At 37.7% G+C, this 24202-nt stretch overlaps 3 protein-coding genes across 4 annotated transcripts in view; 1 reads left to right on the top strand and 2 right to left on the bottom strand.

Moving 5' to 3' along the window:
- Window positions 1-443: 443 nt before the first annotated feature.
- Window positions 444-8122, top strand: LOC117434724 (uncharacterized). The gene is made up of 9 exons (XM_034057349.3): window positions 444-626; window positions 1495-1836; window positions 2490-2810; window positions 3150-3251; window positions 3681-4112; window positions 4435-4815; window positions 5354-5668; window positions 6451-6771; window positions 7500-8122. The coding sequence occupies exons 1-9, from the start codon at window positions 554-556 to the stop codon at window positions 7565-7567; spliced, it is 2355 nt and encodes a 784-aa protein (XP_033913240.3). The 5' UTR covers window positions 444-553; the 3' UTR covers window positions 7568-8122.
- An 867-nt stretch (window positions 8123-8989) lies between these two features.
- Window positions 8990-12320, bottom strand: LOC117434725 (ATP-sensitive inward rectifier potassium channel 11-like). The gene has a single exon (XM_034057350.3). It carries the CDS (start codon window positions 11920-11922, stop codon window positions 10762-10764), a length of 1161 nt encoding a protein of 386 aa, XP_033913241.2. The 5' UTR covers window positions 11923-12320; the 3' UTR covers window positions 8990-10761.
- Window positions 12321-13776: 1456 nt separating this feature from the next.
- LOC117434723 (ATP-binding cassette sub-family C member 8-like) overlaps window positions 13777-24202 on the bottom strand; it is a 52996-nt gene continuing 42570 nt past the window's right edge. For both annotated transcript variants that reach the window (XM_034057348.3, XM_059003205.1), the window contains 13 exons: window positions 24127-24196; window positions 23544-23701; window positions 22975-23067; window positions 22689-22791; window positions 22175-22288; window positions 20945-21065; window positions 20706-20836; window positions 20290-20368; window positions 19204-19312; window positions 18336-18439; window positions 16394-16527; window positions 15578-15640; window positions 13777-14021 (listed from right to left, as the gene is read on the bottom strand). In XM_034057348.3, coding sequence (XP_033913239.3) covers window positions 13884-14021; window positions 15578-15640; window positions 16394-16527; window positions 18336-18439; window positions 19204-19312; window positions 20290-20368; window positions 20706-20836; window positions 20945-21065; window positions 22175-22288; window positions 22689-22791; window positions 22975-23067; window positions 23544-23701; window positions 24127-24196 — 1417 coding nt within the window. In that variant the 3' untranslated portion in view covers window positions 13777-13883. The remainder of the gene's footprint in view (window positions 14022-15577; window positions 15641-16393; window positions 16528-18335; window positions 18440-19203; window positions 19313-20289; window positions 20369-20705; window positions 20837-20944; window positions 21066-22174; window positions 22289-22688; window positions 22792-22974; window positions 23068-23543; window positions 23702-24126; window positions 24197-24202) is intronic.

Below are 24202 nucleotides of genomic sequence, written 5' to 3'. Positions count from 1 at the left end.
GTCACAATCGCTGTGTGGGCCACTGCTCCTTCCTGGGACTTGCCAGGGAACAACAAAGACAATTATTTTTAAAAAGAGTTGATCACACAACTGGAAGAGGTTAGTTATACCTACCTTACCTGGTTGTGAGAAGCAAGAGAGAGAGATCTTCGTGCAGTGATGTTGTTGAAGCTGACACCCTGGGATCCTTCAAGAAGCTGCTTGATGAGATTCTGGGATCAATAAGCTACTAACAACCAAACGAGCAAGATGGGCTGAATGGCCTCCTCTCGTTTGTAAACTTTCTTATGTTTCTTATGTTTCTTATGACTATGTATTACCTCGGTGAGGCGGGACCAAGGACGGATGGGCCTATAGGCAGCTTTGATAAATGTTCAGTGAATACCTGACCTGTGGCAGGCATATACCAGAAGTATGGTTGTTGGTCGTCTTCGATTTGAAAGGGAGCCAAAAGTACAGGAAGAGCTAAACGAAAGTAAACGAGTGTAAACAAAATGGAAGATACTATTATTGCAATTCTAAAAAACCGAAGGATGTTTATAATGTTATTAAAATGAACTGCAACGCGTGTTGTATCTGTAACCTGCCTTTTCGGCTTTTCCTTGGCTTTCTTCTGATACAGACTGGTAAGGCCGTCTCGACTATATTTAATGCTTTTTCAGGTTCATCAGTTGGAAGTGAAATGGCGCAGTTCGTGTTAGAACGGTTAATGAATTAATCTAATGTTTTTAATATTTAACATTAATCTGTAAGGTTGCATTCTTAGTATTATTAGGCTATAGATACGGGTTTTTATTTATTTATTTTATTTTGTAGAAATAAACCCGCTCTTATTAACAAGAAAGTAATGCAAGTTTTCCTTTACATGGGACTTTAGCCTACGGTGGCAGTATGGTCGGTGTCAGTAAATTGTTGAAGGAAACTGAAAGTAAACAAGGCAACCAAACTAAAGACATACAAACAACACTGCGTACAGTTGTTGACATTTCTCAAACTTGAATCAGTACAGTACAGTTGTGGCATTTGTATAAAGTGAATAACGTTTGTAAAATACATATTTTTAAAAGCATAATTAGAGAGGACAACATGGGATCTAGAAATATTCTTTTGCGGGTTGTACCATGACGGGTCATCGGGTTTTAATGTCAATTTGCGGGTTTGATTTTTATTACCATTTTCACATTTGTTTAACTTTTCTTTCCAATAACTTTATAAAGCTGTATGATTAGCTTTGGTAGCCTATGCGGTAAAAGGATTGGTAGGGTTAAGTATCGATGAAGATTCAGACCCCGGGCCGGCGCCTGGATCACAGCTATTTTACATTTATAGCCATCTCTTGTTACGCAATATCAAAACACACCACTTGCCTATACTGTTAACCTCTATAATAGTCGCATTTTAATAATACAAGAAAATAGTGTGCATTTAATGTATGATTAATGATATAAGTATTGGTAACGATAATTGCATACTTTTTTTTCTTTATTACAACAGACTGCCTGGTACTACAAGTAAGAAATGAGGAGCTTTTTATACATGACAGAGGTATTCTACAGTGCTACATACATGGTATGAACAGCACAGAAACACACGTTGAAGATCTAATGGTCCAATGGAAAGTGACAAGCAGTGGAGGTGATAAGGTGCTATACACCTTTAAGTCTGGGAAACATGACGCAAAAAGAGACGGAGCGAAAATAACAGAAGGTGAATTGCGAAAAGGAAATGCCTCTCTTTCGCTGCCCAATGTCCAGGTAGACGACGAAGGGGACTATCATTGTATTGTTTGGTTCAACACTTCTAAATCTGAAGATAAATTAAAAGTTATTGTATCTGGTATGTATTTGCGTTTTTTGAATGGTTAATAGTTGGCAGCTGTTTCTGTATTTAAGTGGGTTGGTTTTTATTTATTATTTAGCCGACATCCTTATCCAGGGCGACTTACAATTGTTACAAGATAGCACATTGTTTTTACATACAATTACCCATTTATAGAGTTGGGTTTTTTAACTGGAGCAATCTAGGTAAAGTACCTTGCTCAAGGGTACAGCAGCAGTGTCCCCCACCTGGGATTGAACCCACAATCCTCCGGTCAAGAGTCCAGAGCACTAACCACTACTCCACACAGCTGCCCTGTACCCTTAACTTCTCATTGTTACACTTTTGTAACATAATTCACTTTTAACTATAACTAGAAAAAAAGTGCATATGTGGCTTGCAAGCTCCTCCCATAAAAAGTTACATATTTATTCAGTTGCCACCTGTCCTATGTTGACAATCTGGCAACACCTTTCTTATTAACCCAAAACATTATGTTTGGTTACATAATCATAAACAGCCCACGGAGATACTATAAATGGCAGAATTATGTTGTTTCTGTATATGTATTTAGGAAATAGTTAGGAAAATTCGCTGAGAGATTTATGTAAGTGTGAATTTCTGACGGCATGGCCTTCATAACTGTTTCATCAAACACTCTGCTCTTACAGCAAGACCACAAATTAATCTCACACCAAAGGAAGTTCATCTTTTGGTTGGTAATGAGAAGTCATTGGACTGTACAGTACATGGATATTATCCTAAGAAAATTGGCATCACCTGGAAAAGAATCAAAGATGGGGTGGAGACTGCTGTTATGGGTGATGTGTGCACCGGAGCTCCGACTAGCAACGACGATGGAACATACAACAGAAGGAGCCGTTTGAGGCTTCTGCCCTCCATTGATGACAATGGAACTGTGTATACCTGCGAGGTGATTCATAAGACATTATTTAAACCGGCTGTCACTGAATCCACGCTGTTTGTTGAAGGTTTATTTATGTATTGGTTGAACACATAAAGCAACTTAAGAGTGATGTAAATAATAAGGTTGATACATTTGTTTTGCGTATCTGGACCTGCAGCTGACTAACATTACACTTTAAAGACTATTGTTAGTACCCAGGTTTCAAAATAAATACAATTTGGTGTGAGGTGTGGTATAGCTTATTATAAAAATGCTATAGATTGTTATTGTTATAAAATAATGCAACTATGTTATTATATGTGCACACTGTTAAAAAATAGGTACACAATGCATTTGACTTCCTTAATGTAATGTCTGCTGATTTTATAATATGAGATTTTATCCTGCTTTGTATTTAATGTAGAACCGAGAGATATGCTGCTAGATCTCTTACTTGTTGTCACTGGGATCGGAGCTGCAGTGATTGTGGTGTTGGGACTTCATTGGCACTTTAGATTCAACGGAGGTAAGCAGCATTACACACAGCAGAGTTCCTTCCTGTCATTCTAATATTTTACTTACATATTGACATATTGAAAAAGCCTAATAGTATTATAACATAAAACAAGACTAGAAAAGTGGGATATGACTTTACTGTTAATCTTTTCTCTGTTGTCTTGCGTATTCCATACACTTACATATGCTTTAAAGCTGTAAGAATTGAATCCATATTAAAATGTGTTTGTAGTTTTGCAGTAGTTTAATAAAGAAATGTAAAAACAGAATCATTGTGGATAATGTAACTGTCAGGGTTTGCTTGCTTTGAGTGTAAATGACCAAATAGCATTTTAATTTAAAAAAAAAGTGTTTTTGTGACATGTTTTACATGGATATAATGCAGCAGAATATTCTACAATCTATAACTATTTACTTTTTATTTTATTTTATTTTATAGGTTCACCACCAGTTATTGACATTGTCACACCGGATCAACTAAAACATAAAGAAAAAACAAGGTTGTCCTGCCAAATGTCTGGATTGCGATCGAAATGCATAAAGTTATTTTTGAAGCTGAAAAGAAGAAAACACGATTTTATCAATATTTTTGAATGGGAAAACAAGAGTGCAATCGTTACTCGGAAGTGTGACAACACTGATGAAACCATCATTCCTTTAAACAGTGGCATGGGGTCCTGTGATCCAGAGAGTTCTTTTAAAGTGAAGATCGCCAGCACAAACTGCTACAGCGATGGCACCTACAGCATTGCCTGTGAAATATCTGTGCTCCCAGACTATTACACAGACCATGATTCTGAGCTGCTTGTTGAACTCCATGATGGACAGCAGAATCCAGTTCGGAAATCTAAAAAAATCTGTGTTTCAGGAGGTAAGATGATAAGGGATAAGGACTGTAAAAGTTAAGCAGCACAAAAACTTGAATCTGTAAAATAATCCACAAAATATGGATTTCTAATTTACCTGAAACTCATTCAGAATAATAAAAAAAATGTTTTAGACCTTTTTAAATGACTGACTTTGTGGAGTTGGCTACTCTCTATGTGTTTGTGTAAGAATTGTATTGTAGAAACGCATTCTTTTGTAACATTCTCATTACAATAATTGTCTTAAATAAGTAAGTTAGTACTGTAAATCCATCTAAATTTTCAGGTATTGTGTAAGGGCTAACAGTTGTATTTGATTTGATACAGTGAAGCCCAGGATGAGTGGAATCATAATGCCTCCTGTCGTGAACCATAATGAAGTTGTGGCTTTGACATGCCCAATAATTGGATTCAAACCTAGACCGGCAACCATTACATGGTACAAAATTGACCGAGACGGGCAGAAAAGAGAAATCGTAAAAGTTGATGCAGAGAACAAACAGACAGTTGAAGCAGATACAGGAAAAAGGGCCAAGTATTCTCATAGCCTAGGTGAAATGCAAGCCGATGACGCAACAAATGATGTCATGAGTGTTTTGATTTTTTTGCCAACTCTGAAAGAAGATGATGATTCCACATACATCTGTAAAGTTTACCATGAAGCTACCAAGTACACGCTAGAAAGAAAAGCGATTCTCCAAGTGAAAGGTATGCACCAATAAAGTGTACTTTAGTATCCAGAGGATACTTAATAGGGCACAGAGATATATAAGCGATTTATCAGTTAAGGAAGGAAAGTGACAGTCACAAGTTAGCTATACAGGCCTTTACTGTCATCCTTTCTAAGGTATTCTGTGGTATAACCCTGGTTAAAGTTCAGCAAATTCTAGAAAAGCATTGAGAAATGATGTTCAAGCATAGGTAGGCCTGATAAAGCACTTAGCAGTATGGTAAGGTATGTTAAAATAACAAGGTAAAGTGCAGTTAATGTACACTTTTACACACTTGTAACTGCATAATTACTGTGCAAATTTAGCAAAATTATCATAGTCTTGTGAATGTAAACTGGAGCATGAGAAGACTTTGATAAGCGATAGAAGCTGTTACTGCGGGTGTAGTTGTGCTGATCAGGTCGTACACATGTCACAGCTGTGGGTTGATTTGAATGTTTCTCAGGATCTGTCATTTTGGTTCCTGTCCAGTTACATCTCACAGTATTAACATGGGGATACTTGTTTTGTTTCAGCTGCACCCAAACTGGATTTTGTCCAGTTGTCACCAGATGTGCCAGTAGCCAACAGCCCGCTGACCCTATCCTGCAAAATACACTCCTACTTTCCAAAAGACAACCTTGAGGTGTTTTGGTATTACGATGGTAAACTAATGGAAGAGGGAACAAACGTTGGTGCAGTGAGCACCACAAAAGACAATTTGCATTACTGTACAAGCGCCTTCAATTTCACTCCAACTTGGAAAGATGTTGGCAAGAAGTTTACTTGTGAGGTTAAACACGGAGGTTTGTTGCAACCAAAACATATGCACTGGACTTTGGAAGAACTCGGTAAGTGAAAGTATTTAAATACCTTTTGTACTTATCTATAAAAAAGAAAAGCTCTATGAACTATAAAAAGGATGGTAATACTAGAGGAAACTTTGGGCGGGAGACATTGAGAAAAACTTTGACACATTTGTCATTGAATTTTATAAGCTTCTTTTATTATAACTACATATACTACCCACCATGTCGTATAATTGTGGATCACTATATAAGGGTGATTACACGATTAAACATTAAATCAGAATTTGAGCTGAATGAAGTTCTATAGTTTTCATCACCATGCCAGTGATATAAAGAGCAAGTAAGTTCATCCTTAACTTTAAACACTCAATTCTAAGAGATACTGTATTTATTTACTTAGTCTGGCAGTACAGCAGATGTTATTATTATTATTATTATTATTATTTATTTCTTAGCAGACGCCCTTATCCAGGGCGACTTACAATTGTTACAAGAATCACATTATACATTATTTCACATTATACAGATATCACATTATTTTTACATACAATTACCCATTTATACAGCTGGGTTTTTACTGGAGCAATCTAGGTAAAGTACCTTGCTCAAGGGTACAACAGCAGTGTCCTCCACTGGGGATTGAACCCATAACCTGCTGGTCAAGAGTCCAGAGCCCTAACCACTACTCCACACTGCTGCCCCAGATGTTAGTTGCATACTCTTATCCCCAAAAAGAAGCAATGCACAAATTCATGTATTGTTGTGTGTTTTTTTTTGTTTGTTTTTTTACTTCATCTAAACTCAGTATTCTTTTCTTTTCATAGTTTTGGTTCCAACTGTTACTGAAATTTTAAGTGACCCTCCATTACCAGAGCTAGGGAAGCCAGTGACGTTACACTGTTTGCTAAAGAATTACTACCCTAAAGATTGCACTGTTGCGTGGATAAGGGGATTCGAAAGAATTGACGATAGAGAGGAGATCAGTGAGCCTGTATTCAACAAAGACACAAAACTCTATAGCAGAGAAGTTCACAAAACATTTATACCAACAATCGATGACAACGGAACTGAGTTTACTGTGGAGATCGTTCAGAGTGGAGTCACGCACAGACCACCCAATAATGGGTACACCATGCTTTTAAAAGGTATGTTTCAGTTTTGTACAATACCACCTCAAGACCCTGTATAATCCAAATACAAGATACAACCTAGTTTTAAAGTCTAACTGTAGTTCCGATACAATAGGCTTTGATCATCCATCCTGAAGAGATTTACAGGTACACAGTCAATATGGGAAAAAATAATAACAGTAAAAAATTATTAAGAATACCAGGAGTGAATATAATTCAACTCCGATTTGCCCTTAAAATAAAAATTGCTGCCACATTTTCAGTTGTTGCTGTATTTTAAGATCGGTACCAGACAATTGCATGCTTTCAAAATCCCTTTAAAATGTTATTCACACACTCAGAATATTTTATTTTTTATTTTTCCAGTACACTTTTATAAGGGTTACACTTATAGAGGTTCCTTGTTAAATATGGTCAGCTGGTTATCCTTACCTGCAATGTGAGTGGAATCAATCTGAGGAAATCACAGCCTACTGGATGCAGCAAGGCCAGATAGTGCCTGTAGGGGTTACCATGATAGATTTTAGTTGGTGACGGGGTGGGGGTTATAGCTGCCTGCATTATTGGTCCTGTTCTATGGTGACTTTTAAGGTATTGTATATAAGTGTTTTTAAGGGTTATTGAATATTTTGAATGTTGTAGACACTTTTTGTCAACGCAGTGAGATCTACACATTTGTTTTAAGTTCAGTTTCAATCTGATTTAAAATGACAGATTTATATTGTTTTTATTTTACTTTTTAGCTCAGTCTCCGACTGTATCCAAGATCTCAACCATATCCCTGATGCACCAGAAGTCAGTAAAGCAGTAAGACTCGGCATTTCTATAGCTGTTTTTTCACCTGGGGACCTCACTGTAAAATGGTACAAGGAATTGGGAACATTTGAAAGCAATCCCAGTACTACTGAACCTGAAATTGCTAAAAATGGCCTGTTCTGTGCTAAAAGCTACATAGACCATACCAAAAGCCACTGGGCAGGGATGTGGCATCACATGTGAGATTGCCCACCACTTTACAGAAGAAAAAATAGAAAGAAACTTCAGGCTGTTGCTCAAAGGTTTTGTATTGAAGCTGTTCTTTTGTCTCTCAGAAATAGTCTTGAGCTGCAGAACTTAATAATTTGAGAAAAAGGAACATTATACTGATCAGCAGATATGATTGGTTTTTGACTAAAGACAATTGTGTAAAATATTTTCCCTGTTGAGTTTCACTATGTGTCCCAATTGACATATTATGCTGCTATTAATTGAACTTTCCTTGTGTTTGGTGAGTGTTCATAGTAAATTATTTATCTCTTTGAACTTAAATAATATATATTTTTTTATTGGAACTAATAAACTTCAAATAATAAATCAATTGTTTCTACATTGTTCATGGTGTATTTATCTGTATTCACAAGTAAGCTTGATATGGGTTAAAAAAAATAAAGATCTAAAATAAAGGCTGGTGAAGATGTCAGTAGCAACTTAGCAAGGAACTGTGTTTTAAGGTGGCAGAATCAGGCTACAGAGTATAATGGTGGTAGATGATGCAGAATAATCAACTATTTTCTTCTGTAAGCAAATGTTTTGCAATTTACGACAGTAATTTAGTAAATCATTGCAATTGTGACTTTTTTGCACTGGGCTGTATCATTTGAAATATAATTGGTTAGATATGGCAGGTCTGGGAGGTTAGAATTCCATCAATCCATGCCTGATTGAAACCCATGTGCAGCATGTGGCCAGGTGTTGATTGACTAATTGATTATTAATTAACCCTGGCCACAGGCCTTTAAAAAGGGTCTGAAAAGCCAGTCCTTTGTTCTTCTTCATCTACCAGCTTGAAGCACATGACTGAGTATATAGCCAGGGTGAGTGAACCAAACTGAGGACCATAGCAAAGGAAGTAATCTAGGGGATTGTAATCCCACCCCAGTTTATTCAGTGTGGGATAGGGTGAAAGTTCCTGGAATGTGACCTCCCTTTTAGTGGGAGCAGTGCTCGGCTGGTGTTTTGCCAGCTTTTGTTTATTTAGCTGCTGTGTTTTTGCCTTTGTGTGCACCTGAATGTATGTCCTCTTTGTGCTACCATTGCTGGTAGTGTCCTGTGATTTGTGTTTGATTGTTAATGAAACCTGGACGCCTGAGTGGCGTTTCAACATCAACCTCTGTGTCTCTCTCGTCTATCAACGGATACCCAGACAGTAACATAACACCCCTGTTACAGATGGGGTAAATAGTACATGAGGATGTGGAGTAAAAAAAGAGATCTTTACTCAGGAGAGACTGTCCATTTGTAATGAGAATACAGGATACTTGAAATGAGAAGACAATAGTAGGTGGATTAAGATACAATAAAGCATAACAGAAATAAAGCAGCACCATCCCCACTAGATAAAAGAATATGAAAGACATCTCTCCCCAAGAAACTTCATGAAAAGTTGATAATTAAGAACAAGTACTGGTATATCAGTGAATTTCATCCCCCCAGTATCAGAAAGTAGAACACTATGACTGACATACTGTACATGCATGTGTGTGTAATTTTTACTACTTCATGATACTGCATACTACTTTCTGTTTTAACTGACATGTAAAATGCTTTGAGATATTGTGGTATGAAAGGCACTGTACAAATAAAATACATTTAAATTAAGAAAGTCCTTAACACAACTTTCATCACAATTGGATTACTGTTTTTTCAAGGTGATGATCACTAACACTGAAACATCAAACTGACATTGTTATGGCAGGGTTTTTGTTTTTTGTCTGTGTCCCCAACAAACATATAACAGTGCACATGAGTTATAACTCTTTAATCAAACAATGACATGCAACTCAAAAACCAATAAATTCAGCAGAGGGCGCCAAACATTTGGCAATAAAATAGAACGGCTCCAATACTGCTTATTTTTCTTTCTGAATAGACTTTTAAATAAGTGTATTTTTGATTTACTAATTGTATTTTTCTTTTGCAAAATGAAACTTTCATTTGATTATTTTTTTTAATTTAAATTTATTTTCTGAAATTTAAACTTCTTAAAAAAAAGTATAATCAACTGCACTGCAATATAGTACGTTTTATAATAACCAATAACTCTTGAGATCACCACTGTGGCCTTTGCCACCATTGCATGAAACAATAAACAATAGATTATAATCAATGCTACACATTAAAAAATACAATTAACACATTCTTGTTTACCTGAGTAGTACTTTTTTTAGTAGTACAACATGCATTTAAAATTGATTTTACAGGTATAGCACATTTTATTATATAAATAATTATAGGACATGTATGAAAGGGTTAAGTCATTGAGGCTGCATTAAAAACTGTCAATAATAAAAAATGTTTTCCTACACAAGTCATAACCATAAAATATTTTGAATATAAACGGGAAAATGCGTGCGGGATGTAGAGGATACCTATCTCCAGTATTGCATATTATAGGCTACAGAGGTAAGTTCTCGCCAACTTGTATTAAATACAGTGCAATATACTGCAGTGGCTACTTACTGTATTTATCCCTTCATGTACAAAAATATGCACGTTAACATTACAAATAAATATAAAATAAGTCATTCAAGATAACATCTCCTGAAAATGTAAAGCATGCTGTATAACACGTTTGGAGAAATACAGTGCATGTAAATGTTAAAGCTTAAGTTACATTTTACATTTCTTTACAGTGTTAAAAAAATATGTAAAACTATGAACAAACTGCAGGAAGGTGTAACAGTAACACTACAGACTATATTCGCAAGAAATGACTGAACATTTACAGAACATATGGTAACTGACAAATGTACTGAAATGACCTGTTAGACTGCTTTTTTTTATTTATTTTTTTTTACTGATTTTTAAAAATGGGTTTACAATAAATGTATAGTGTGTACAGAAATTGATACCAGAAGATTTATAATCTGATACCAAATGTCATATTTGTGAACGACAATATTGTAGCAAAGCATCAACCCTGCTAAAAATATAATATTTTGTATTATTCTTAGTCATTACTTTTTGTTACTGGTTGACATTTCTTTGTTTGAGTCGGATTGAGGCATTGGTTCTTTTTCTCACGAAATCCTTTTGCGTCAAAGAGTCATGGAGTTTTACTTTTAAGAGACTTCCATCTTGGTCAAGATTTTTAGCACTGCAGCTGGGGGTAGCTACTTTCATGGTGTTTCCAAACTTTGAGTAGTCCACCGAGTATCTTCCCTCTTCTTCTGAGACTACAGGTACAAACCGCTGCCCCCAAAGTATCTCCTCAGCTAAGTAAGACGTTCTGGCTTGAGTAGTGATACCAGTGGTCTCCACAACTCCTTCCAAAATGACAATCACTTCCAGATCTTCATGGTGCAAATCACTAGCCGATATCTCATACAGTGGGCTCTTTTTGTCAATAACGTGGGATATAATAAGGGGCGACACCAAAAAGACCGCATTGGTACCCACTGGGTTCTCCATCTCGATGTCTATCTGGTTAAGGGGCACGACCTCCCCCTCCAAAGTGGTCGTCTTCCTAACTACTTGCATTTTTATGGTAGCGCTGATGATCATACTCTTCCTCAGGTCCCCCACTCGCAGCATGAAACAAAGTTTGCTGTCCCTGATCGCAATTACAGCGTGTTTGCTGAAAATAAGGGTCTCCGCTCGGCGATGGGCTTGAGCTGTCTTCATAAAAATGCAACCCAACATGATGGCGTTGATAACAAGACCCACGATGTTTTGGACGATGAGACACAGGATGGCAGCGGGGCATTCTTCTGTGATCATCCGCCCCCCAAAGCCGATGGTCACCTGCACCTCGATAGAGAAAAGGAAGGCCGAAGAAAACGAATGAATGCTCGTCACACACGGAACAAAGCTGTCGCTATTCTGGTCCAGGTCTCCGTGTGCAAAGGCAATAAGCCACCAAATCATACCAAACAGCAGCCAACTGCAAAGATACGACATAGTAAATATTATAAGAGTATAAAGCCATTTTAAATCCACTAGGGTGGTGAAAACATCCTGTAGAAACCGTCCCTGCTCTCGGATATTCGTCTGTGCAACGTTGCAGGTCCCATTCTTTGCCACAAATCGAGCCTTCCGCTGCTTGGCTCTAAACTTCGGTTGAGAGACATCCTCGGCTAAACGTGTCGGCATAAAATCCTCAGGAATAATCCCTTTTCTGGACAACATAGCGCTCCCATACTATTCAGCGGATCCCGCGTGCTTAATAGAAAGTCTCTGGGTTTTTTTGTCCTCATAAAAACGAAAGCGCTGTATTCCAAAATCTTAGAATAATGATATGCCGACACCCCACCCCCTTTGCCGGTGACCCAGAAGCAGCTGACTGCTGCACTTGCTATCCGATTCTAAAGGTAGGCGCTCAGCTCACACAGCATGATCAGCCTCTGGAAAGCTTCCACATACCCTGGAGATGGCTCTCGTGTTTCACTGTCCCACCTGCCCATGCCAATCATGGTACTGTAGGAAGCAGCCACACGCTTTTTGCCGTGGACTTTTTGCCGGGGAATCAGACTGTGGTCCTCAGTAATACAAATGTACAATCCGCAATTAAATGTGAGAGAGTGTGATACTCATTCAGTAGCCGCAGCGAGAATGCAGCACACAATGCAGTAGGACTCTGGAGGGCTGCATTTACAAGACCTGCTTCGCAGGAGAAAGCACAGCAGCAGCCAGAAGGCGCTCGATAATGCTTTCAGGTGACAGCTCTAAGTCTTAAACAAGGAAAATGCTGACATGTTTTGAAGGCCGAGTCAGCATTTGATTGTATTTAAAGACTGATCTGAGTAACGTAGCTCGATACTTCCCTTACAGATTGAATGCGATTTGTCTACACTTCAGTAAAATTATTATTAAAATGCATATGCCCTTCATTTATGACTTTAAAACATGATACATACTGTACATTAGCATCACTTCGCCTAAATTCAATATATACAAAATAAAGGATGCCGTTTAATTTGATGCTTTTGTTTTAAATGTATTGCTTGAGCTAATAAACAAGTGGAACCTTCTTGACGTATTATAATCTTATCACCCGGATGGGAGCAGTGACCTCGACTCAAATGCGCATTTGGCAGGTCTTAATTGTTTTCTGCGTGTCTTTTGACTATCTATCCCCTGCATGTGTGAGCAGGCGCAAGAAAACCGATCGCAAGTTTCCTCTCAGGGTTACTTAACACACCTGCAAAATCAGCAGGACCATTTTAAGCGCCACGAGACGTGGGAATTTTTCATGTGTGTCTCATACAGAGCGCTTGTAACCACTTGGGATTTCTTAGATATCACTGACATTTTGTGAAGCACTGATAAGGCTTGTCTCTGAGACAAGTGCTAAGAATAAACACAGACACTCCTTACGGAGAGCACACATAATCACCTTGAATCATGTGCACGACTTCTTATCTTTAATAAATGATAGTTTTCATTTGCCCCTGTTCACTCACTATGACGATCAGCACAGCATTTTATTCCCCACTCTTTCATTCCTGGTACAGCAGACAGCTGTTAATTATAGACTCTGCTCATCATGCCCATTTTCAATCACTGTACAGAGAAACCCTGGCTTTAATGTGACCTGCACCTTAGTGGTGCAAACGAACTAGAAGGCATGCCATTTTCGATCACATTAGAAGCATTTAAAATGACTCATGTTTTGAAATCGCCCAGAAACCACTTAACATCTTTAAAAAGCAAACCTGTTATTCAGAGGGCTTTGGACACCAAAACTGATGTTTGCCATCATTCTGAGCGATTATCAATAAGCTGTTACCAGGATTTTGAATCTTTCTTCTCAACAGCTGTGTCTTCTCGGTTTTCACTGCTGCTAATAGCATCCTTGTTGCTTGGTGATATTCCTCATTCCAGAAAAAAAATCTGGGAGAACCTTTTGGCCCCACCTGCTCTAAAATTTAATCTACAGCAGGTTGGCTTCACAGAGTTGTAGGGTCACAGTGAAACGTTGCATAACAAAAAAGTACATAACAAATATCCTGGATGAACATGAAAGAAACACTGATTATCATAATTGATTTTTATTATTAAAAGAATCATTTTTTTACACATATTTTACATGATTAAAAAAACGAATTAATAGTACAATTGCACTTCAGGGATGTGCAGATGTTTGTCCATTATTTGTCTGCTTGTACAAAAGAGGCAAAGACACTGTCTTCTCGTTCCAACAGAACCTCAGGCCTGTCATACTCCAAAATGATCCCTCTTTTCATTACAATGACCAGGTCCGCGTTCAGGATGGTGTGGACACGGTGCTGGAAAACACAAAACATCACTGCATCAAACCGCCCCAGTTTAATACCCATAAATATACACCGTTTAGATTTTAAACAAATTTGATGTGCTTGCTCCACCGACTAAATGGGTAAAGTCAAACAAATGAACCTGTCCTTCTCTCAAACACTAGTTCAACTTGCCATAGAATTTTTTTTTTCACTTTTCACAAGAGATCACATTGTGTGGATACAAACCAACACTTTTCAGTCCAGGTGGACCATTATCAGAAATGACTACAAAAACGTGGCACAGGAAAAAAATGTATTGCATTACTACTAATTTATAATAATATATTTTTTTATACATTTGTGCACGGAATGTGTAACATAAACTCAAAGAAAATAATTTATTCATAGCTGTGTTAATGCAATCTGTACTCAAGATTGTTCTCCTCTGTTTCTGAAAAGCTAATTTACAGCAGACCAGTGATGTATCATTTATATAGCTGACAGCGACCTAAAAGCTGTACTGATATTGTCATGGCACTTGTTCTGAAATCTAGCACAAATCCTCTCTTAAATTAAGTGCACTATAACTGAAATTAAATATAAATATATTGGCTATTATACTTGATCTGGGGGTGCAAAATGTCCTGCTATAAGAAACACACACTTTTGTGCAGATGACCTGTATTCTGTAATATAGAACATATGTATCTCCCCTGTTGTACACTTCCAGTCACAATAAAGAGTAGATCTAACAGCTTTAAAGTGTTGATAGTAGGTCTAGGGTCCATTCTGCAGCACCTTCAGGTTCAGTATACTGTATACAATACATGCAAATGAACACAGGTAGAAGAGATGCATGTAGTTCTTACACCATTAATCTTATGTCGAACCATGTAGCTCTGCTCACTACAGCTGACTTACTCTAATCCAAAGTGGGTCATATTATGTAAACTTAATTCAGGAAATGTAGGCACCACTGTGTATTTCTGTTCTTGCAAGAGCACTTACAGGGCTCTTAGAGTTCATTGTGATGAATCCAAACATTCAATAATTCAGTTAATCTCCACAGGAAATATATCATATATACATGGGCATAATATCTGACTGTAAGCTGTATGCAGGTTTTCAGGTGTGCAATGTTTAAACAATTCTTAATACATAAATAAATAAATAAATAAATAAATAAATACAACTAACTTGATACTTGAAGAATTACAACATGTAAGAAACAGGATGAGTTTTATACAAATCCAGGAACACCTAAATTGTTACAGGATAAAAATATAGTTTTATCATGGTGTTGATGGAAAAGTGAAACTACAAGGGTAGGTAAAACTACAAGAAATAAGGAGACAAATGTTTTGTGCAGCGTCTTCATCAGTGACCTGGTACAGTAGGCATACACAACAACTTCAAAAGTTAATACAAGTGTGCATTTCTTTTAGACCACTTCAGACTAAGGACAAGATAGAGAATGGAGAGTATGGGATCATGTGTACAGCACCCCACATCTAGCAACAATAGAGTGCTGCTATAGTATACACTAGCATAGCACTTCTTGTGGATTTATAACTAGTAGCACTTACTGCTATGGTAACCACAGTCCGATCAGAAAAGGCAGTCATCACAACTTTCTGTAAAATGTTTTCCTAGAAGAAGTAAAACAAGTTATAAAGGTTTTACAGGCTGTTTGGATAAGTCAGACGCAGGCAGATCGATAACAGGCATTTCTTGACTAAACTCATTTTCAAGGAAATCTGAGTCCAAAACAACAATAGAAATTTGAAATTAGTTCAGAAATACCGAAGTGCAGCTCCGTCCTGAATTTCAGCAGCACACCACTGGATTGGAATGTTAGTAAAGACATGTTCTAAACTATTAGTGGTAAGCATGTTAATCCACTTATGTTATTCCACTTAACAAAAATGTATCCCACACTAGATATACCCGCACTTGTGGTATAAAAAACCTGTGTTACTTTGGTACGGTTTACTAACAATATGGGCACAGATAACAAATGGTTGCATGTGGCTGTAAAGCTAGTAGTAGTCACTCTTAAATTTATTAGTAAAACTACATTAGATTTGTTAGTCAATAGAAAAGCAACACTTAACACACTGTGCAACACAATTTTCCAACCAGCAGTCCCTTTAGACCTTTTTCATGCATTCAGCATCCTGTCTTGTTGTCTCCCTCTTTAAGCAGTTGCCCTATTTACTGATAAAATGCATGCATTCACTTTTCATGCAAGCTAAATATTAGATTCCTCCACCACTGTACTGGTTCTGACATCAGTGGTAATCAAAGCCTGCCTCTGTGCTGAACTGCCTTTTCAGCAGACAGTCCTGTAATTGTGAGCACGTCACAGCCCAATAAAGCCCGAAGGTCTCCCCTGAACTAACCGTGGCCATGTCTATAGAAGCAGTGGCTTCATCCATGATCAGAATGCTGCTCTTCCGCACAAATGCTCTAGCCAAGCAGAACAGCTGCTGTTGCCCGAGGCTGAAGTTTTCCCCTCCTTCTGTGACCATTGCATCTGAAAGACAATACGATAATTATTATTGTCACAATAGCTGAAGCTAGAGGAAGTGTTTTTATGAGTGTTGATGGAGGCTATGCACACTATGAAGGAATAACCTAGCTTACCTCAGGAAGTCTCATCTCAGGAAATGAATACAAGTGGAAGAATGCAGCTTGACATTGATTAAAAAAGAAACACTGAATGAATGATTTACCTCCAGTGTATTTTTTAATTACTACACAACTGCTAGATTTTTTGTTCACACTCTCTTCTTTTCTTCTCTATTTTACTAACATTTCACTGGGGCAACAAGCTTGAAGCATGTCATTGCTTGAGTGACAATAGTGCTAGACATAGGACAGACTGGACAGATCCCTGCATCCTCTGGCTGCTGAGCGGCCTGAGACGAGTAAGGACCAGGACAAGACAGAACATACGAAAGATGAAGCTCTCAAGTCCAGGCCGGGTCAGGCAGCATCCTCTGGCTGCTGGTCGACAACGACAATGTGAAGACAAACATGAAGGACACTCTGAAGTCCAGGTCGGGTCAGGCAGCATCCTCTGTATGCTGGGCAACAAGGAGAATGAGACATAGAGGACAAAAGGACAGATCCCATCACTACTCAGGCAGCATCGGCTGCCAGCTGGGTGGCGTGGAGAGTTAGGGAAAAGTGTCTCGGGTCCGTATAGGAAAGACGAAGGAAGAGAAGCCAACCCCTCCCCCCGCATGGGCCCAACTCGGTGGGTAGGGGACTCGGCTTGCCTCAGAGGGGGCAAGAAAGGTGCTCGGACCTAGAAAAGAAACTAGGGAGAGTGATAGCAGGTTGTGGCCTTCATGAGGCTAGCGTATAGCGTATATGTGGCCGGGGGTCCCCTCTGACCGACGAGGAACCACCAGGGACGGCAGTGACTTGGGCAGGAGGCCGACCCGGTCAGTCAGGGGAGTGAGACTCACTCCGCCCCCCCCCCCCCCCCCCCCCCCCCCCCAGAGGGATCCCTTTGCGGACGGTACAGTATTAGAAAGGAACAGAGGAGGAGGGAGGAGGAGGATAAAAAACAAACACCAGACAAAGAGAGGAAGCAGTGCTAGGTTAATATAGGAAAATGGGGGATTGAGAGGCGGAGCTGCCTTTTGACTTTTTATTGTGCTGATTAACAATTGACATCACGAAGATGCTGCAAAATGATCTGTCGATCTTGGGCAGGTGTTGTGACTCTTGGTCTTCCAGTTTGTGGCCTGGCATTGACAGAGTGTGTCTGGTTATACCGTCTCACCAGGTTTGAAATTGCTGGCTGCGAGCACCCAAGATGGTGATCCACAGTATGTTGCCCTAGTCCAGCCTCCAACATGTCGATTGCATGACAGACGTGGCATATTGTTTTTTTCTGTGATTTTCTCTATTGTTTTATTCAAGCTTGCAATTCAACAGCTGAAATCACTCCATATCCAGTGTGCAATCAACTGTCTCACTAATTAATGCATGAGCTTCAGTCATAGTCACTCAAGGGTGTCATGGTCAAGGATGAATGATCGAGTGATTAAAAAGAAACCAAAAATATTTTGTCAATATCCATCAGCTATATACCTTATTTTTTATTTTTTTTAATGTGTTATAATTGTGATAAGTTTCTTTTGATGCTCGGTATATAAAGTATTGCTTTAAAGTCCATAGTTTATTGATTAAGCAATATAGTTAAATAGCCTATATAGAGAGATGGACATAGAGGGGGCTCCTCGGATTGAGAGGTCTTCATGGTGAGCTGGCTTGTGTTGTTTGGAGCAGATGGAATGAGATGCTTATTGTACATGTGATATTGGTTACCTAATCCTCCTAGAAGTGCTTTCACCACAGGCTTCAGCTGTGCTATTTCCAGGGCTTCCCATAGCATGCTGTCTGTGCATTTTCCTTCCGGGTCCAAATTAAACCTAGAACAAACGTGCCAAATATGTTAAAAAGCACTGTACTGTCAGCCAAGATACTTGTAATGGTTAAGAATTGTTATGATTTGTTCCACAATTGACTTGATCATGTCTCTGGAACACATAGTTTTTTTTTTCAGCAGATACTGTACGTGCTGAAAAGCATGCAGAGTATCAATGGTAATGTACAACTGTCCGAACTACAGGCAAGCTGTGGGAATGAGACGCTAATTCGAGTCCCCTGGGGAAATTCTTATTACTAAGTTGAGTCTCTGTTGATAAGCATTGAGCCTCCTCCAGGGAGCTTATTTTGGATATCAAAGCCAATAGCTAAACTGGGGAAATAAACTTGAAATCCTTATTGGAAACGAAGATGTATCACTTCAAATCTCAGAGTATAGCTTTGTGAAACTCAAACACCCCTTACAATGTTAATGTGGACAAAATATGCTTGTTGTACAGTATGTTACCTTCTTAGGGATTTTGAGAACAGGGGATCGGAATTTCTTGATTAATACAAAAAATATACCTGCCTCATGTGATTGGTAATACTGACAATGATGAACTGTGCAACTTTATAACCCTATTGTGACCTTTCCTCTCAAAAATCAATAGGTGTCTAAAGAAACAAACCCCCTACCTCTGAAAAAAAAATACAGAGACGTTCCTGAGTAATGATGACTAATAATTCTTTAGACACAGAATGAGAAGGGAAAAAAGCAGACAAAAATAGCATGGCCACCCTTAAGAATTCAAAAAGAAATACCAACCGAATTGTGCCACTGAACAAGATGGGATCCTGGAGAATAATTGAAAACCTGGATCTAAGTGTTTGTAAAGGCAGTTTGGCAATGTCTATCCCATCAATGATAATCCGTCCTGTTAGAACAAAGCAACAAAGCACACCAAGCAATCAACACCAAAAACGATGTCTGTTCATACATAAATAAAAAAGAACTAATTGGAATTCTTCGACAGATGTTTAAAATGTTTTCAAAAGACAAAGAAAAATAATTATTATTGCTTCATAACTTACTGTTCATGGATGAACATATGTTCATAACAGCATACTGCTGTACTGAAAAAAGTATTTTAATGAACATGAAAAATCCTGAAGTCATACAGACTTTGCAGACAAAAACATACCAACAACATCTCATTAATTAAAAGAGCTTTTCCTTTAAAACTAAATGTTGATATTTACCATGCATGACACCCCAGGCACAGATAAAACAACCTTTCATTGTAAGATGGATGTTTCTTCATTGCATGTTATGTAATTGCAGTATTTGTTTTTAGCATTAATACCTATGGTGGGTCATTGAGGACATTTAAAAAAATATGTTATGTCGAGATCAATGTGTTATGCCAAGATAATTTATCTCATGAGCTCGACATAACACATTTCTTAATTCCCCCTGCCTTTCATGAGCCACCATGCACATGATAAATGATGAAAGAAATCCAACAACATTAAACTTAGTTAATCATTATAATATGCCTGTAAGTGAGACCCATTTCAGAGTTTTCCATCTCAATCTAAATTATTCTGATAAACGGTATGAATCAATAATTGCTCAAAGCCCATGCAAGCACAGTTATACATCTCAAGCTTCATTAACAGATAATTAATCAAGGTGCCACAGTTGTTAAATTGAATAATAAAAACCTAAAGGAATGGTCACATTTATCGACAGCACCATAATGGATACGTTTATGTTTTCAGCTCTTTGAATTAGTGTCCAGATTGTCCACTGTCGTTAAACCAACATGATGCAAGATGAATCGTATCCAGACTATCCAACAGTGTGTATATATATAAGAGTATATCACACAGCTCATTGTGTAAAATTTACCTTCAAATGTGTCAACCATCCTGAAAAAGGCTAATGAAAATGAGGACTTCCCACTTCCTGTTCGCCCACATATTCCAACCTGCCAAGCAAAACAAGTAAACAAATAAATACCAGTGTTTTGAAAAAGGAGGTTGAAATTGTAAAAGTGTAGTGAAAGCGTGAAGCACTATAAAAGCACTGTAAATCTCAGATAAGCAACAAAACACGATTAACTGTGGTAAAGCACGAGGTACTTAGCTATTTACTGCAAAACAAGGAAAACGCAGAGCATGAAGTTTATTTTACAATTGCAATTGGTGGTTTTTTCACTTTAGAATTTTTTTTGCTGTCTATGATTTGGGGTTATCTTGGGTAAAGCGTGAACTGTAAGTGACTGTGAACATCCACCATGGTAAGGATCTACAGTCAGAGCATACCTTTTGTCTTGGGCTAATGTGGGCATGGACGTGTTTTAGGACTGGTTTGAGTGTGCTGTCGTAGCGGACACTCAAGTTTTGGATTTGAATTTCACCTTGATGGGGCCAGTTGGTTGGAATCTGTGATGGCGCTGCATCAAGAGCAAAAACAAAAAGTCTTTAGTTATTTATTAATGAGATCTTCATTGCAGCTCATTAGTTATTTAGAGGGTTGTGGTGTCAGCTTGGAAGATACTCACAAAGAAGGCCTTCATAATTCTCAGGTTCTATCTTCAGGAGACCATTAATTCTTTTTACAGCTCCCAGCTGTACCTCCATATCTGCAAGATTGCGCACCATCCAGTTCAAATAATTTGATACCTGTTAAAGGAAACATTGAAGGAAACTAATGAGGGTCAGCCAAATGTATCGCATGACATGGCAAGTCTATTTGCTAGAGACACTGCATGGCCCAAGCATCATTTATGTATGCAAGTTCAACTTAATGAACTTATTTGGAGGGTATTTTCAAAACTTGGTCAGTGGATTTTAAGAACATGTCCCAAAGTATACATCTGCTTTCTATTTGCACTTCAACTTAAATGTACATTAGTTTTTGCCCTGTTGAGTAAAGGTTAAGGGTAAACATGGGTTACCTAGCTTTAAAAATAACCTCCTTCTAAAAGATATTTGGTAAATGTTACTGGTTTGAGTTGTGGATGAATAATTTATGGCTGCCTAATAAAAGCATGTTTTCTAAGTATTGCTACTTTAAAACATGAGTTATAAATCTTAATTATATATATATATATATATATATATATATATATATATATATATATAGTTCAATTATAGCCAATACACTTTAATTTAAGGATTTGTTATAAATAATCAATGCAGCATCAAAAAATGTGTTATCAAGTTTGTCATCTTACAACTATTAATAAAAATACTCTATTGCAATACAGTGCTATAAGAACAGGTAACGTTTTAAAGAGACACCGTGATTACTTTATAACATGACATGTTACTCTAATTAACTATTACCATCAAAATCTTTAAAAACCCATTTAATGTTTTATAAATAGATGCTTCAACTCAAGACTGACCTTACAGCCTGGATATTAATAGTTTTCCACATGAACAAACCATATATAGATGTTAAATTATAAGTGCCCCTAGTTTTGCATGATGAAGCTACAAAAAAGGACTAGCCTTTTCATCTGATACAACTTCAGTCCAGTAGAATAAAGACATCAAAGACATTTTGTTATAATGTTCATCTGCTTAACATTGTTTTTTTTAGTTTGAACTAGTTTTAGATCTTACTACATACATATGTTTCTTTCAAGTAATGTAAAGTGGTATTTATATACAGTACTGTATAACAACTGGCAACTTGCCCTTAGATACCTACTGACCAGCTGCTTCATAGAATCCACTTACTCAACAGAATGACATCACCATGTATAACTTAAACTGCCACTTACCATGAGTGCATATGTAAGGCCTAGACCCACAAGACCTGAGGACAGTTGGTTGTAGAGAGAGTTGGTGATGGATGCCACGGCTGCTATGAGAACCACACAGGCGCCTATATACTCCTGAGGATACACAAGCAATCCAAACGACTGTACATGCATGCTTTCTTTGAATCAAGAGAATAAAAGCTGCATTGATGGTGTAATAAAAAAAAACAACTGAAGAAGGTGCTTTTTTAAAAAATATACTTTCTTAAAAGGATATAGTTTGCATGTAGGTGCAAGGCAACACATTGAGGGACAGCTTAATGGGAAATAACTCATTCCCTCTATGTATGTGAGCTTTGGTTAATATTTAAAGTTGTTGTTAAAGAAGAATAGAAGTCCATTGGTGTAAGGCTTAGAGGTTGATGTATGCACTTTACTTAGTATATGTGGTTTGAATAATTATTTACAGCATGCACTTATTATCTGACCACCAAACTATAATGCTATTTTGGTCAATGAAATGACAACTAGTTACCATGCGAACTTCAAGCCAGCGATTTGCTGCTGTAAGAAACAGGGAGGCAATGTTGTTGGCATCGGTGTACTCCAGCAGCTTTTGTCTAAACTTTGCTTCGTACCTACAAGACATAATTAATAATTAGGTAGATGATCTCTCTTTGAACATTATTCAGTAAAAAGAGAACCTACTAGATCTACTAGCATGAAGAAAACAAAACAAACTGGAATGATACTGTATGAAATTTGTAGCACATTTTTAACATATTTTTATCTCCTTCTAATTCATACACTGTACAAATTACCCAAACGCCCGAATAGTGGTCAGTCCCTCCACCGTCTCAGAGAAGTGAGAAAGCAAGGGAAGCTGGGTGCTGTCATCTAACTGTTGAAGATCCCTATAGGAAAGATTAGAATACAGAAGCTATCACACAACAGATATTGACAAAGGTTTGTGGGTAAATTTGTGAGAAAGTGATATTTATTACTGAACACAAAAGCAAATAAAGAAACATAAAGGAAGCAATACATTTACATATTATAATCTCACCTACTTTATCCATTTAAATTTAGTCACAAGTTTCAATTCTAATAAAACTTGCACAGACAATAATAATAATAATAATAATAATAATAATAATAATAATAATAATAATAATAATAATAATAATAATAAAACATTGTATACATTATACCTTGGTGCCTGTAACTGGGACACAATTTGCTTTAACATCCTTGATGAGAATGCGTCATGACAATGATCTAATGTTAAATCATGCTTTATACATTACTACTTATTTAAAGTTAGATATTATTATAGCTCACAATACATTGACTACCCTTTGAAGCCAACACTCAATGTCATTGCAGCTACCTGGACGCCACTCTGAAGTACTTCTGGATGAAGTAACAGGCCACAGCCAGTGGGACGAGTGCTATGAGGAACACTGGAGTCACGTATGAGATGACAGCCAGTGCAGACGCACACAGCAGTGTGGAGCGACTCAGACACTCCAGAGTGGCAGGGATGTGCTGAAAGACATACACCATGATTCTGGAGTGTTATTAGAAGATATGTCCTATTAGAACCTGTTAGTAGCAACTACACTTATAAATCTCTTAAGAGTGTGGCCTCTGGAGATGTAAATAACATACTATTCCTTACATAAATCCCAACAGGAAAACAGAAACAACTCATTGAGTTAATTCTCCTGATACCAGCGACTGTCAAGACCAGCTATCTGAAATAGATTAAACAGTAAGGCAAGCAAGCAAGCTGTAGATCTGTCTCACGCATCTTCTTCATCCCAGGCCTTAACATTTTTAGAAGAACACATTTTTAGCAGAACACAATACGATCTCAACTATCTTTACCATAGTTAAACAAGCTAAAGTCACAATCTGCCAATGCAGATTCACAAGAATGGTAAAAAAAGGGTTGAAAATAGTGCCCTTACCTGGTCTATGGTGTTCGTATCAGCTGAGAATCTGTTTAGAATACTTCCAAGTGGGGTTGTTTCAAATAGTCTGTGC

Source organism: Acipenser ruthenus, chromosome 28, assembly GCF_902713425.1.
Source record: "Acipenser ruthenus chromosome 28, fAciRut3.2 maternal haplotype, whole genome shotgun sequence".
NCBI classification, from domain to species: Eukaryota; Metazoa; Chordata; class Actinopteri; order Acipenseriformes; family Acipenseridae; genus Acipenser; species Acipenser ruthenus.
The sequence above is the reverse complement of the archived record's forward strand: the minus strand, read 5'-3'. Positions and strand labels throughout refer to the sequence as shown.

Excerpts from the sequence above, each read along its gene's own strand:
- LOC117434725 (XM_034057350.3), bottom strand. The coding sequence starts at position 11,922 with ATGTTGTCCAGAAAAGGGATTATTCCTGAGGATTTTATGCCGACACGT.
- LOC117434724 (XM_034057349.3), top strand. The coding sequence starts at position 554 with ATGAACTGCAACGCGTGTTGTATCTGTAACCTGCCTTTTCGGCTTTTC. Across the intron at positions 2,811-3,149 it reads ATCCACGCTGTTTGTTGAAG|AACCGAGAGATATGCTGCTA; the intron begins GTTTATTTATGT and ends TATTTAATGTAG. Across the intron at positions 5,669-6,450 it reads CTGGACTTTGGAAGAACTCG|TTTTGGTTCCAACTGTTACT; the intron begins GTAAGTGAAAGT and ends TTCTTTTCATAG.